Source organism: Rana temporaria, chromosome 2 (genome assembly GCF_905171775.1).
Source record: "Rana temporaria chromosome 2, aRanTem1.1, whole genome shotgun sequence".
Taxonomy (NCBI): Eukaryota; Metazoa; Chordata; class Amphibia; order Anura; family Ranidae; genus Rana; species Rana temporaria.
In genome coordinates, this window is record NC_053490.1 from 404,338,735 (window position 1) to 404,354,398 (window position 15,664).

Here is a 15,664-nt window from a genome sequence, read left to right on the forward strand (position 1 = left end):
ATAGTTGCAGCTGCCCACGCAATGCTACATTTTGTCATAGCTCACCATAGTGCTTTATTTGCCAGCATATTGTCAACGCTGCCCATGCAAGGTTACTGCTGCCTGTGCAGATTCCAGAACTTCTCATGTATTGCCACAGCTGCCTCAACCCTTCTTATAAATGCCTGTTGCCATTAAACCAAAGCACTTGAAACAACAATATTTTGATCACATTGTCAATTTACAGTAGTGCACTATGTACCCTGCTTAAATAAACTCTTTTTGTATACATGTACTGTGCTAGCTTTGCTGGGCATGCTGCCACCCGCCTCCCCTTCAAGTCAATGGATTCAAAAAAGTTCCCAGGTATGACAAGTGTTTTATTTTAATTGCTTTGGCATGTGTACAGGCAGGTAAGACTCATCCTGCTTCATCCCAGTCCTCCCCAGATTCAGCAACGATAGTGACACATATAGTCGCCCAATCAGACTGAGCAAATTCATTGTGATCTTTGTGTAATGTGCGACTCTCGCGCTACCTTTAAGTAAAGGTGTACAAATATAGAATAAAATAAAATTAACGTTGGTCTGAAACATTTGAGCTGTGGAGGTCCTAAGCGTTAGTCCTGTTAGAGGAAGCTGTTCGGTGGAGAATCTGCCTGAGGAGTACCAAGAGAGGCTGGTGCTCCAAGAGGGTTTTGACCACCCAAGGGGACCGAGGAAACCGGGTACTGAAAGGCTGGACGTCGGTCGCCTATCAGTCGGTAACCTACCTAAACTACCTGAAGGAGATCCAGGTGTTGAATCTGTCAAGGAAGATTCTGGACCATTACTATCTCCATTATTGTCAACCATCGGCAGGGTCTGTGGCAGAGACTTATCCCCAAGTTCCGAGTGACATTCTGGCTGCCAGGCTTGTAAGAGAGAGAGGTCTGTCCAGGTGCACTATACCCACTCTAGCTAGAGTGGTGAAACAGAAGTTGTTGTTGGAAGCAGGGCTGTTTCCCATCTACATACACCTGAATCTGTTATTCCATTTCTCTACTCTTCACTAAGTTCTACTGTTTTTACCCAGCTGGGTAATAAAAGCACATAAAAGACACCTGTTGTGTGGACATTCCATTTACTACAACTCTCATCAAATACCCCTAGATGGTGGAGATACAGAGGTAACATGCCACCCAAAACAAACCAGCAGCTCCTTCAGGGGTAAGTGCTGCAGGAGGCATAGGGAGTTAATTACTAAAAACAGAGTGCAAAATCTGGTGCAACGCTTCATAGAAACCAATTGGCATCCCATTGCCACAGCTTAATTGAACAAGCTGAAGATAGCTGATTGGCCATCATACACAGCCGTCCCAGATTGAGTGTACCAGTTTTAGTAAATCTACCCCACATAGTCAGGTTAGAATCACATAGTTTAGGTGCATGCACACCAAGTCATGATTAAGACTTGCAGGTATTTCTTATGGCTCACCTACTCCTTAAAGGCGAAGTTCACCCTTGTTCACCTTTTTTATCTTCTAAATTCCAGCCCCCTATGTACCAATATAGGATTAATGTACTTATTTTGCAAAAATAAAACCGCTTTCTATTAATTATACACCGGCTTACCTAACTCTCTTTAGAGCTGTTTAACGACACTGCTCGATTACTTCTGCCTTACTTCCTGGTCAGACTTTAGGTCATGACACAGGAAAAAGTTGACCAGCTGAGGGTAGATGATGAAGGGTGTGCGAATGAGATCAGCTGATCAACTCCTTCCTGTGTCATGACCTAAAGTCTGACCAGAAAGTAAGGCAGAAGCAATCGAGCAGTGTGTTTAAACAGCTATGAGGAGAGTGAGGTAAGCCTGTGTAGAATTAATGGAAAGTTGTTTTATTTTTGCGAAATAAGTACATTAAAGAGGAAGTAAACCCTCTTTTTTTTCCAAAACTCCTGCAAGACAAAGGCATAATGAGCTAGTATGCATAGCTTACTAGCTCATTATGAAGTACTTACCGGAGATTGAAGCCCCCGCAGTGGTGCTCATTGCCCTCCTCCGTCGGCGCCATCTCTCCAGTAGTGACTTCCGCATATCGCGGCTCCAGCGCTGTGACTGGCTGGAGCCGCGATGACGTCACTCTTGCGTCGTTACAAGTGGCACGTTTGGTGAGCATGCGCACCGTTGTCTACGGCACATCAGTGTCTTTCTTTTGCAAATATCTCTTAAACCATGTAGGTTTAGAAGATATTTGTTGCACCTACAGGTAAGCCTTAATCTAGGCTTACCTGTAGGCTAAAGTGGTCTGTAAGGGTTTACAACCACTCTAATGCTATACTGGTACATAGAGGAGCTGGAATTTGAAAAAAAAAGTGAACAAAAGGTGAACTTAGCCTTTAAGGAGAGAAGACTGAAGTCCATCCCTATTCTAGTCTGGAGTGAGCAAAAGAGGGTGGCTAAGTTCTTGCATACAATGGGACCATGGAGAACCAGCGTAGCCACCATCTAATAGGAAGTCAGATCACAAAAGCAAAATAAAAGGAATCTGGAGGAGGCTTAGCGCAATAAATGGTACTTTTTTGACTTAAGAATACATACTTGAATAGAGTTTAGTGTCACTTAAACAGTTTTACCAACATACACTTTGCTAAGTGACCAGCCTCTAATCCTCTAGTACAGTGGTTCTCAACCTTTCTAGTGCCGTGACCCCTTGATAAAATTTCCCAAGTTGTGGGGACCCCTAACAGTAAAATAATTTTCGTATCGTTTGTTGTCAGCATCCGGGGCAAGACAAGTAATTTGCACCCTTAACCCACAGGCATTTAGCGCTCCCTGAGTCCCTTCCACTTGTACAGTATTAAAACCCCTAATGGTACATTTTAGTATGTACCACTCTTTCTCTTTGTTCTACTTTCTTTCCCTTTTATCGCTTTATCCTATCCCTCTCCCTAGCTGTCTTTCTTGTTCTTTCTCTGCCTTTTTATTTGTTCCACCCCTCTTTTCCTCTCCCTTCCATGTATTCTATATTTGTATTCCTTCTCTTACTCCTTAGTGGGAGGGGGTGGGATGAGTGGATTAGATGCTCTTGATCAAGGTCATCTGCTGATCTGAGAACTGTTGTGAGGACTTTTAATGGCAACTATAATCACAGGTAGTGTTACTCACTGTGCATCCAACTTTGTAGCGTCTCGTAGCAGTGGCACCTATTGCGGAATCAGGAGATAGGGTCTCCTCCAGCCCCTCCCACTTCACATTCCTCACCAATCAGCTGACCTCTAGCCTCCCCCCCACCCATGCCATGAACTGAATGGGCGGCTGCGATGAGGCTTAGTGGGCAGGCTCCAAGAACAGCCCAGCTGGGTGGCCACAAAAAGGTAGGGAATGAGTTGCAGGCTTCAAGAACAGCCCAGGATTCAGGGACCCCTGGCAAATCATCATTTGACCCCCGAGGGGGTCCCAACCCCCAGGTTGAGAACCACTGCTCTAGTAAATCAACCCCACTGTGAATAATAAAGTACATTACTTTTTGCCTTATGAGTGGACAACTGGTAACCTAGTCTTTTCTATTCTTTAAAATAAGATAGAGATTAAAAAGAAAGGAATATGAAATGGCATTTATGTTTTTTTCTTTTCTGGAGTGTAAATGCAGAATTTCCCTTCACTAAGTTCAGTGTATGGTACTGACATGAGTTGTGCGTTAACAAAAATGCCAACGTCCCAATGCCAAGGTAAATATATGCCAAGTGCAGTGTGCCATAAGAAACAAGATAGGTAAGCAACAGGTTGTCCATAGAAAAATATTAATGTTCAGTGTGGTTAGCCAAATGTTTGCTTTTCTATTTTTGGATATGTGTGTCCATTAAACACCCTGCTCCTTTAAATAGTGCACAGATATGGAAAATAGTTACAAAGAACAATGAGATGGAAATGCCTTCTGCAGAGCTGCATTCCAGTGGTATATTTCCATCAAGCTGTATCACTCCAGGCAGCCCATCTAATACTGAATACCAAGTGTCAGATGAGCTGCTCTGGCCAGTACTTTATTCCTGGGGTGATAACTAAGACGGAGCATGGATTATGTATGGAGGATAGGCCTACACTTGCAAAACAGCCTAAATTGTAACGGTTTTACAGGGTGAGTTTCCCGTTTTTTGATTTTTTTTTACATTTTATTCAAGAATGACTGATATCTACAGCATACACATTTACAATACTTGCCTAATAAAATATCAAATAGTACAGCGGCCTTCAAGTGCATTGAAAAACTGTCTGTATGTTATCTGATCCTAAAGCGTCTCAATGGCCCCCTTTGTGTTTCTTATGTCCATACTCAGCAGTGTACTTCTCAACCCACCACCAGCTTTCATATACACTGTGAAATGATCCTAAAGCAGATAAAGCCAAAAACTGTTTTTTGTTTTTTGGATCCAGTTTTGGATAGCGTTTGGAAGGGTTATTTATGCTATTTGGGATTAATTTAAAGATGTTTATCCTTACTTCCTGTCCTGCTTACAGTGTTTTACAGGAAGTGAGGGGAGCCCACCAACAGCAACACAGAAATAAGAATGTTTCTCTTTGTCAGAGTAGGAGACGACTAGAACCTCTATTCGATTTTGATTTATGGATACAGGCACAATTAGATAGCGTTAATATCTGACGAGATAGATAGATATATATCTAGAGAGATATATATACTGTATTTATCGGCGTATACCGCGCACTTTTTTGCCCTGAAAATCAGGGCAAAATCGTGGGTGCGCGATATACGCCGATACCCGCGCTGAGTTTGAATACTGCGCCGGCATATACCGAGTGCAGTACACTCGTGTATAGTCGGGCAGGCTCGGCTCCTCTCGCGCTCACGTCCTGGACGTACAGGACGTGAGCGCGAGAGGAGCCGAGCCTGCCCGACTATACACGAGTGTACTGCACTCGGTATATGCCGGCGCAGTATTCAAACTCGGCGCGGGAAAGCGGGTATCGGCGTATATCGCGCACCCACGATTTTGCCCTGATTTTCAGGGCAAAAAAGTGCGCGGTATACGCCGATAAATACGGTATATATATCTCTCTAGATATATATCTATCTATCTCGTCAGATATTAACGCTATCTAATTGTGCCTGTATCCATAAATCAAACGTGGACGTACAGGACGTGAGCGCAAGAGTAGCCGAGCCTGCCCGACTATACACGAGTGTACTGCGCTCGGTATATGCCAGCGCAGTATTCAAACTCGGCGCAGGAAAGCGGGGATCGAGCAAGGAGGACGCCGCAGAAGGACGCCGGACCCGACGAAGAGGACACCCGAAGCCGCAGACGGACGATGGACCCGACGAAGCCGCCGCGCAAGACACCAAAACTGCAAGTACAAAAATCTTTTTTTACAGGAATGTCGGGTCCAATTTAGGGGTGCGCGCTATAGGCCGGAGCGCGCAATACCCTGATAAATACGGTATATATATATCTATCCATCTCATATATATATATATATATATATATATATATATATATATATATATATATATATATATCTCATTTCCAAACCTCCTTGAGTCCAGTCGCTTCTTCAGCCACAAAATATAAGCTTTGATGAAGGCAGAGTATTTGAACCCATGAAACGCGTAGGTCAGGGGTGCCCAACCTTTTGAAGAGCGAGGGCCACTTAAGCGACTTGGAAACCGGTCGCGGGCCACAATGAGCAGAGTGGGTGGATGGCATGTCCGTGTCTGCTCTGCATATGCAGAGCGGACAAGGACACAGCCCACTATACTTTTTAGCAGATCAGGTTAGAGGTAGGACACATGTCGGTTTATGTCTGCCACTACTTAGAGGTGAATGGAATTGGTCGGACTGTCAGACTGTCCAATGCGAAAGGGACCCCAAGGCTGCTTTCACGCTGATGCGCTGTGGTTTATCCACACCGCGAGTGCAACACACTGTACCTTTTGGCTTTCTGGCACTTTACAATAGACTTCTATTATATTGTGCAGGATTGGTGCACTTTCAGAAAGCTCACTAACCTCGCAGGTAATAACAGAAGTCTATGGCTCTGTGCAGGTAACCCACAGGTAAACTGCTCTGCACCTGCAGATCAGTTTGAAAGCAGCCCAGTAACCACTGCAGAACAGATATGCCCATATATGCCCTGTGATTTTAGTAATAAACTGACCTTTAGTAACAATGCTATATTCTATTCCATCCCAGAGCAGGAGGTCGCGGGCCACATCAGAGGCCTCCGCGGGCCACTGATTGGGCACCCCTGGCGTAGGTCCTATTAGTCCATTGATAAAAACACAACATACATATGCACACACATACACAATGTGTATGTAAATGTGCACTGCGCTCTGTTGGCTTCAAGAACCTGAAACTGGCAGAAAGCAATAAAAAGAGTTGGGAAAAGAAAAAAGAGCCCAGGGAAGAAGAGCCTGGCCATACCTCCACTTTTTAAATGATCTCCCCAGTCTTCATAAACATAACAGTTGTTAGAGCAGGTTACATAATTAAACTCTTTCCACTGGCTGGAGCTGGCCCTTTAAGGACATCTTAAAGTGACACTAAACCTAAAGTGACTGTAAATGATCACCTTGTAAACCAACCCATTCAGTTTAAAATAGAAATGAAAGGCAAAATATTTGTGTGCAGAGATAAAAGGGATCACATTCCCTCAGTTCTCAGCTGCATAAGAGCTGGGAGGAGGAGAAGCAGCAGCACACTGAGCTTCCCAGTGAATAGCTGTGCAGTGGGGGCGTGTCAGGACAAGTGTGATCATTGGAGGAGAGCAGGCAGAGTTCTCAGCATAGCTAGAGACCTGACCACGGTGTGTTCTCCTGCTTAGCGTGTTCAGTTTTTTAAAGGAAAGCAAGGGGACTAGCAGGAAAACCAGGGAGTTCACATAAAGGAAACAAAACAAAGGGAACAGGATACTTTCTCATACAAGTGTATATGGTACAGCAGGTATATGGTACGTCGCGTTTTTTCACCTTAACCACTTAATACCCAGACCATTATGCAGGTTAAGGACCTTGCCCCTTTTTGCGATTTGGCACTGCGTTGCTTTAACTGACAATTGCGCGGTGATGCGACGTGGTTTCCAAACAAAATTGGCGTCTTTTTTCCCCCCTAAAATAGAGCTTTCTTTTGGTGGTATTTAATCACCTCTGTGGTTTTTATTTTTTGCGCTATAAACAAAAATAGAGCGACAATTTTGAAAAAAATTCAATATTTTTTACTTTTTGCTATAATAAATATCCCCCAAAAATATCTAAAAAAACGTTTTTTCCCCCTCAGTTTAGGCAGATACGTATTCTTCTACATATTTTTGGTAAAAAAAAAAAACGCAATAAGCGTTTATCGATTGGTTTGCACAAAATGTATAGCATTTACAAAATAGGGGATAGTTTTATTGCAATTTTATTAATATTTTTTTTTTTACTAGTAATGGCGGCGATCAGCGATTTTTTTCGGTACTGCGACATTATGGCGGACACTTCGGACACTTTTGACACATTTTTGAGACCACTGGCATTTTTATAGCAATCAGTGCTATAAAGATGCATTGATTACTGTAAAAATTTCACTGGCAGGGAAGGGGTTAACACTATGGGGCGAGAAAGGGGTTAATTATGTTCCCTAGGTGTGTTCTAACTGAAGGGGGGGTGGGACTGACTAGAGCAAATGACAGATCGCTGTTCATACATTGTAAGAACAGACGAACAGTCATTTCTCCCCTTGACAGGACCGGGAGCTGTGTGTTTACACACACAGCTCCCGGTTCTTGCGCTGTAATGAGCGATCGCGGGTGTCGGGGAGTGATCGCGCCTGCCGGGCACGCACGTCGGCACCGGGGGCGAGTAGGGAGCGTGCCCCTAATGCCTGAAATGTGAAATGACGTATACCTAAATGATTTCGAGCAGCCGAGCCGACCTGGCGCCGTATAACTGCGGCGGCTGGTCGGCTAGTGGTTAAAAACAAAGCTTAGTATGAGTTAAAGTTTAAAAGAAGTTTGTATTCGCAATTTAAAAAGTGCCTCCTATTGCTTTCAGTCTCCTCCAAATCCTTTTCTGCTGTGAGCTAACTTCCTGTTAGAGGTGACTACGTTCATTCTCCATAGTCCCACTGTATGTAGTCGCCCTCCTCATGCTCACTCCTGAGATGGGCTGTGAACTATGAACTATGGGATCTATAGTGTGCATAGAACTGTGCACATCACTGCAATTAATGTGTACTGGTCCAAATATATAAAAGTGAGGGGGGAGAAGAAGAGGTTCAGAAGCTCACAGAGGATGTTACAAGGAGGAAGGGAAATCACAGTAAGAAATAATTTTATGAAAACTAGATTACAGGGCCGTTAAAATGATTCTAAGGCTTTATTTCCATGGACGTTTTTACAGCCACTTTTTTTTAGCCTTTTTTACAGCTTAAAAACGCTTGTCCATGTTTTTTTTTTTTATTTTTTTTTTAGCTGGAGCTCAGAAACGCAGCGTTTTTGCGCGTTTAAAGTCTGGCTTTTTTACAGCTCTAAGGCTGGAGCCTCAGAACGCACTGGTCCTGTTTTTTTTTTGCAGCTTAAAAACGGCTCAGCCATCTACAGCTCAAAAACGTCATGGTGGGCATGAGGCCATAGACTAACATGGAGATAAAAAAACTTTCAATAGCACGTAAATGAATCTCAGGGCCTCCATACTGTTACACTATGGCTGATGCTGTGTAGCTACACCCACTGAGCCCATTCTCTCATGTTTGGTGACATTTTCCAAAATTGGCCCACATGTGCCCCCGGGTGACTGTAAAACTCAGAATTTCATCAAACTGAAAAAGGTAAATGAATCATCCCTCCCTAATGAAAAGTTTAAGCCAACATTTTACTATTAATTAGAACTGAACCTTTGGAAATGTAAAAAACACCTAATTTATCTAAAATTGGAGCCATGGAAAGTCAAGCTTGTGATGTGTATTAAAGCTGGAGCTTCATCTCTCATCTAGCTCAGTATATTTTTAGCATAGCGCATAAAATGTGATCCTGTAATTTAATAGACATTTATTGCTGCTGAATACCCAGTATTCAAACATGGATGTGAAACCTACTATACCCAATAGAAAAGTCTGGAAAGGAATTTTAAGAAAAATGAAAACATCTTGAAAAGTTCTCCTTTTCGTATGCCACAAATTAGGTTAAATATTTTAAATGGTATCAAATATCTCCCTTGGCTTCCTCAACAGCACTTGCAACATCATCAGCATGTAAGTTCGTTATTATTTATGTATGCCTTAAAGTGTATTCATATGGAAAATCCACTTTTTTATTAGTACATTTATCCTCGTTACTTCTATAAAACTGCTAGTACTTTGTTCCTTTTACATCCCTAAATTCTTATCTCCCTTAGAGAACTGACATTACTGCAAAAGAGCTTCACAATTCACACCATCCTTGTCATCCGAGTATAGGGTGACCAGACATCCCTGGTTTCCGGGGACAGTCCCTGGATTGAGGACACTGTCCCCGGACCAAGTCTGTCCCCGGTTTTGTCCCCAAATTGCATTTGATCAGGGGCTGGAGCAATTTCAAAGACCGTGCAGAATAAAAAAAAAAAATCTGAATTACACACCCCGCTCCACTGCACCAACTAGCTTAGGGGGGTGTATTTGTTCCATTATCTGTGCTCCTTTCTGATAATCATGTGCTGGTCGAGGCGGGGGGAATAGTTCTTCAGTTTCGGGGCGCATGCCCATTCAGCTCAGTTCGCATGTTATTCTGCCTTGGCTAAGCAGCCGCCTGCCTGCTTATCTCCTTGCCTTCCCTGGAGGAGTAATCTTCCTCCGCTCCCCACCAGTAGTAGCCGGGGGCCCGGAGAGCAAAACTTGACATGCTGTGAGGCGGGGAGCAGAGAGTCGCTGATTGCCGCCATTACTAGTAAAAAAAAAAAAAAAAAAAAACTTTATTTTCCGGCGTATAAGACGACTTTTTGCATCTAAAATCATGCCCCAAAAGTCGGGGGTCGTCTTATACGCCGGGTACCTGTGTCAGACATCGGCCATCCATTATTAAAAAAGCACGCCTCCTCCTCTGACTGTTCCGTGATAGGCGGAACACTAATTTTCCCAGCAGAGCCTCTGTTTAGTGTTCAGCCTATCACGGATGCCTTCTCATCCTCAGCCTTGGACGAGAGAACATCCGTGATAGGCGGAACACTGAACAGAGGCTCTGCTGGGAAAATTACTGTTCCGCCTATCACGGAACAGCCTGAGGAGAAGGCGAGGCTTTTGAATAATGGATGGCCGCCGTCTGACATCTCTGCAAACAGGAGAAGGTAGGGAGATCGTCGAGGCAGATAATGGAATGGCACAGTGAGGCATGTTACTAATGGCACAGTGAGGCATGTTACTAATGGCACAGTGAGGCATGTTACTAATGGCACAGTGAGGCATGTATAGATGGCACAGTGAGGCATGTATAGATGGCACAGTGAGGCATGTATAGATGGCACAGTGAGGCATGTATAGATGGCACAGTGAGGCATGTATAGATGGCACAGTGAGGGGTCTTATACAGTGAGTATATCCCAAAACCAACATTTTAGCTGGAAAATTAGGGGGTCGTCTTATACGCTGGAAAATACGATATGTCCCCGGATTTCATTTTACAAATTTGGTCACCTTATCCTAGTACTGCCACAAGTCCACTTAGTTGTGTAGCCATACCAGGGTTTCAGGTCTCCCACTACCTCTAATACAAACTTTGAGAATGGGAAAAGGAAGATGGACAGCCGCACTCCAAAGTAACTTAAAAAGAAAGTTGTCTTGATTTTCAACTGAACATGTACAGTCACCGCAACCACAAGACAGGACAGCCGACGTGTTTCGCACTCTAAACTAGTGCTTAGTCATGGCTCAAATACAAACTAGCTGATCCAAGGGATGGGTGTGACATCAGCATCCCTGCCCAGCACCCATACATGAAGACCAGGAAGTTTAGGCTGACTGCTTGGGCATGACAGCATTAAACCTTACACCCACAAAAGGTAAAGATCTTCAACATTTTTCATGTATGGATAGTGGTGCTGTGCATTACATGTACTTCACAAACCTGTTTATTGCCACTGCCTGTACTTTAAAGCTTTTTTAATCTCCGGCTTGAAAAAAAAGGTATTGGGCAGAAACAGAATAAAAAAAGTGTACTGCAATACATTATCTACAGTGTAATTACTTTCTCGGATACAGAGCAGCAGATCCAATATGAAAAATAAATGGTTAAACTATTGGATTGTATTGGGGTATTTAATGAGCCATCACAGCAAAGGAAGTTTGTCTTTGTCTGAACTCCCCAACGAAGCTGTGAGAACTTTCAGGTCTGTAAACAATGACTCTTTATTAGCAGACCTGAAAAGCTGAAATAGCGGAATACTTGAAAAAGAAGACAAGAGCTCCATCTGCTGGTTGGTCTGAAGGTAGATTTACAGTGAGGAAAATAAGTATTTGAACACCCTGCTATTTTGCAAGTTCTCCCACTTGGAAATCATGGAGGGGTCTGAAATTGTCATCGTAGGTGCATGTCCACTGTGAGAGACATAATCAAAAAAAGAAATTCCAGAAATCACAATTTATGATTTTTTAACTATTTATTTGTATGATACAGCTGCAAATAAGTATTTGAACACCTGTCTATCAGCTAGAATTCTGACCCTCAAAGACCTGTTAGTCTGCCTTTAAAATGTCCACCTTCACTCCATTTATTATCCTAAATTAGATGCACCTGTTTGAGGTCATTAGCTGCATAAAGACACCTGTCCACCCCATACAATCAGTAAGAATCCAACTACTAACATGGCCAAGACCAAAGAGCTGTCCAAAGACACTAGAGACAAAATTGTACACCTCCACAAGGCTGGAAAAGGCTACGGGAAAATTGCCAAGCAGCTTGGTGAAAAAAGGTCCACTGTTGGAGCAATCATTAGAAAATGGAAGAAGCTAAACATGACTGTCAATCTCCCTCGGACTGGGGCTCCATGCAAAATCTCACCTCGTGGGGTCTCAATGATCCTAAGAAAGGTGAGAAATCAGCCCAGGACTACACGGGAGGAGCTGGTCAATGACCTGAAAAGAGCTGGGACCACCGTTTCCAAGGTTACTGTTGGTAATACACTAAGACGTCATGGTTTGAAATCATGCATGGCACGGAAGGTTCCCCTGCTTAAACCAGCACATGTCAAGGCCCGTCTTAAGTTTGCCAATGACCATTTGGATGATCCAGAGGAGTCATGGGAGAAAGTCATGTGGTCAGATGAGACCAAAATATAACTTTTTGGTCATAATTCCACTAACCGTGTTTGGAGGAAGAAGAATGATGAGTACCATCCCAAGAACACCATCCCGTACTGTGAAGCATGGGGGTGGTAGCATCATGCTTTGGGGGTGTTTTTCTGCACATGGGACAGGGCGACTGCACTGTATTAAGGAGAGGATGACCGGGGCCATGTATTGCAAGATTTTGGGCAACAACCTCCTTCCCTCAGTTAGAGCTTTGAAGATGGGTCGAGGCTGGGTCTTCCAACATGACAATGACCCGAAGCACACAGCCAGGATAACCAAGGAGTGGCTCTGTAAGAAGCATATCAAGGTTCTGGTGTGGCCTAGCCAGTCTCCAGACCTAAACCCAATAGAGAATCTTTGGAGGGAGCTCAAACTCCGTGTTTCTCAGCGACAGCCCAGAAACCTGACTGATCTAGAGAAGATCTGTGTGGAGGAGTGGGCCAAAATCCCTCCTCCAGTGTGTGCAAACCTGGTGAAAAACTACAAGAAACGTTTGACCTCTGTAATTGCAAACAAAGGCTACTGTACCAAATATTAACATTGATTTTCTCAGGTGTTCAAATACTTATTTGCAGCTGTATCATACAAATAAATAGTTAAAAAAATCATACATTTTTTTTTTGATTATGTCTCTCACAGTGGACATGCACCTACGATAACAATTTCAGACCCTTCCATGATTTCCAAGTGGGAGAACTTGCAAAATAGCAGGGTGTTCAAATACTTATTTTCATCACTGTATATATTCATTAGCAAATGTAAGTCTAATTATAAGTTACATTTTAAATGTATATATGACTTTGGCTCCCCCATATCAATCAATCTACTGGTAACTTTAACATTTGACTTTCAAAAAGGAGGCTACCTTCACTTTTATCTTCATACCCAAATTCATACCCAGACCCAGATGCCTGTTTCTGCAACACTTAATTTGGAGGTTTAAATTGTCCAGGTGATTTGCTTACTTTACGTAGGGGTCTCAAACTGGCGGCCCTCCAGATGTTGCGAAACTACAAGTCCCATCATACTTCTGCCTGTGGTAATCATGCTTATAATGGTCAGCCTTGCAATGCCTCATGGGGCTTGTAGTTTCGCAGCAGCTGGAGGGCCGCCAGTTTGAGACCCCCAAGTTTAAAGACTCAGCTAACACACCAGGATAAGGATACTTTTTTAGAAAGTGACAATTAAAGTAGTTCTATGGGCAGTAGGTTTTGATCTTAATGCATTCTATGCATTAAGATAACAAACGTTCAGTGTGCAGCAGCCCCCCTAATACTTACTTGAGCCCCATCTCGATTCAGTGATGTTGCATGAGAGCCTCAACTGTCCAGGACTCTCCCTTCTGATTGGCTGAGGCACAGCAGTGGGCGCCATTGGCTTTTGCTGCTGTCAAAGTCAGTGAGCCAATGAGAAAGGGGGGGGGGGGGCAAGCCGCAGCTGTGTCTGAGAGGACACACAGAGTAGCTGCTCGTGTGCCCCCATAGCAAGCTATTTGCTGTGGAAGCGTGGTCCAGGTCTTAAGTGGTTAATGAAATGTCACTGGTGACATTTCAAAAAAAGTTCATTTAAAAGTAAAAAAAAAAAGAAAGAAAAAAGTGAACAGTGTGATGCGCCTGGATCGGCACTTCACTGATCACACAGCACACCAGCAGCTGCATTGTAACGCAAGGGTTGGTGTGCATGGACCATAAATGTTCTGATCAGCAGGCGATGAGTAAACGAATCCCCGGCTGAACTGGAAATAAACATAATAGAGGTCACTTTTGTGATAACCGTGTCCACACAGTATTTTTCCACCAGTACGCAATTGACACACGTTAAGTCTATGGACAGGAGTATGTAAACAGACATCCATCCAACTATATCCTTTGTCCAAAAAACCTGAAAAAGATGCAAACCTTTTCAGTTTTTTATGGACCTAGATAGACTCAGCGGTAATTATATGTAAATGGTCACACATCAACTTTTACACGCTTGATCACAGACTTAGTTATGTGCCATACATTATACAATTATCTTATACAATTTTCCTTTAGGTTTGACCTCATACTATATAGTTTTGTTAAATCTAAACACTTTCAATTTGTATAAATCAGGCAGGACCTTGCACTACATAATTAAAGGTAAATCTAAAGGAAATTGAACAAGAAAACTGTATATTGTATGGCCATATTAACACTGAGCATCCAAGCTGTCTGCTGATGTCACAGAGCCGGTCCAAGCTGGGCCAAGATCACAACAATAGAGTCGGGATCCGCCCACATGCCTGGACTGTCATCCGGCTCAGCCTCTTAGCGAGCCACTCCCTCCACAGCCCAGCTCTCCAGTAAACGTGGGGGGGGGGGGGGCAGAGCAGAGAGCGGGTGACTGACAGTCACCCGCTCTCTGCTTGTGGAGCTCTAAGAACCGAGTTATGAGTGTTTGATGGCTTGGTTTTCAGTCTTAGAGCCGGCGGGCACCGATGCTGCATCCACCTTGGTAAGATCAAAAAAAAGAAGAAAAGCCAAGCATCTAATTTTCTCTTTTAATGCATGAGGACCCTACAAACCGTAATCTATTAGAAAAAGTTATGGATTTTTTGGACACTGCATTAGGGTTTGATATAGAGCCAGTTTTTTTTCCATGTACATACAGCTCAACAGTGTTATTCCACTGTGAACTGGGACTGATCTTGTCCCCATGATGACATGATCTGCTTATCTGACAACTCTCTAAAAGGTTCAATGATGGAAAATATGTTTGGTTACCTTTTTTTCACATAAGTTGTGGCCCAGCTCTTCCTCAGAAGTCTCCTCAATAGGCTGCTGCTCTTGCATATCTTTCATTTTAATGAGAAGCTCGGCTTTGGGTGCAGAAGTGCTGTAGTATGAAGAGCTGGTTGTCAACGAGATTGCTGCAGCCATATTCGGGTCCTCTTTTCTGTAGAATAACATAATACACCATTATAAAATGGATAATAGATAGTACCATTTCTGATGATTAATGATGAAGTAATGATCAGCTGTAACTGAGAAAAGCCATTTGGCTATTAGCTATTAAATGTCACAATTAAAAACCTACCTCTGCCCTATTTCTGTGACAAACATCTGCTGAGACTCACAGAGGATTAAGGGATGCTTTTGATACCATTGTACACCTGCTCTTTTGATGCACCTGAAATGCATTTAGTTATTGTAAACTGAGGCCCAGATTCTCAACCGAGATACGACGGCGTATCTCCAGATACGCCGTCGTATCTCTGCGTTGAGCCGTCTTATTTATGCGACTGATTCTTAGAATCAGTTACGCATAGATATCCATTAGATCCGACAGGCGTAAGTCTCTTACGCCGTCGGATCTTAAGTGCATTTTTTTTTGGCCCGCTATGTGGCGCTTCTGTCGAAATCCACGTT

At 43.3% G+C, this 15,664-nt stretch overlaps 1 protein-coding gene across 3 annotated transcripts in view; it reads right to left on the reverse strand.

Moving 5' to 3' along the window:
* Positions 1-15,664, reverse strand: part of SHROOM2 (shroom family member 2) — a 311,760-nt gene that overhangs the window by 13,388 nt on the left and 282,708 nt on the right. For all 3 annotated transcript variants that reach the window (XM_040338142.1, XM_040338141.1, XM_040338139.1), the window contains exon 9: positions 15,020-15,191. In XM_040338142.1, the coding sequence (XP_040194076.1) occupies positions 15,020-15,191 (172 nt within the window). The remainder of the gene's footprint in view (positions 1-15,019; positions 15,192-15,664) is intronic.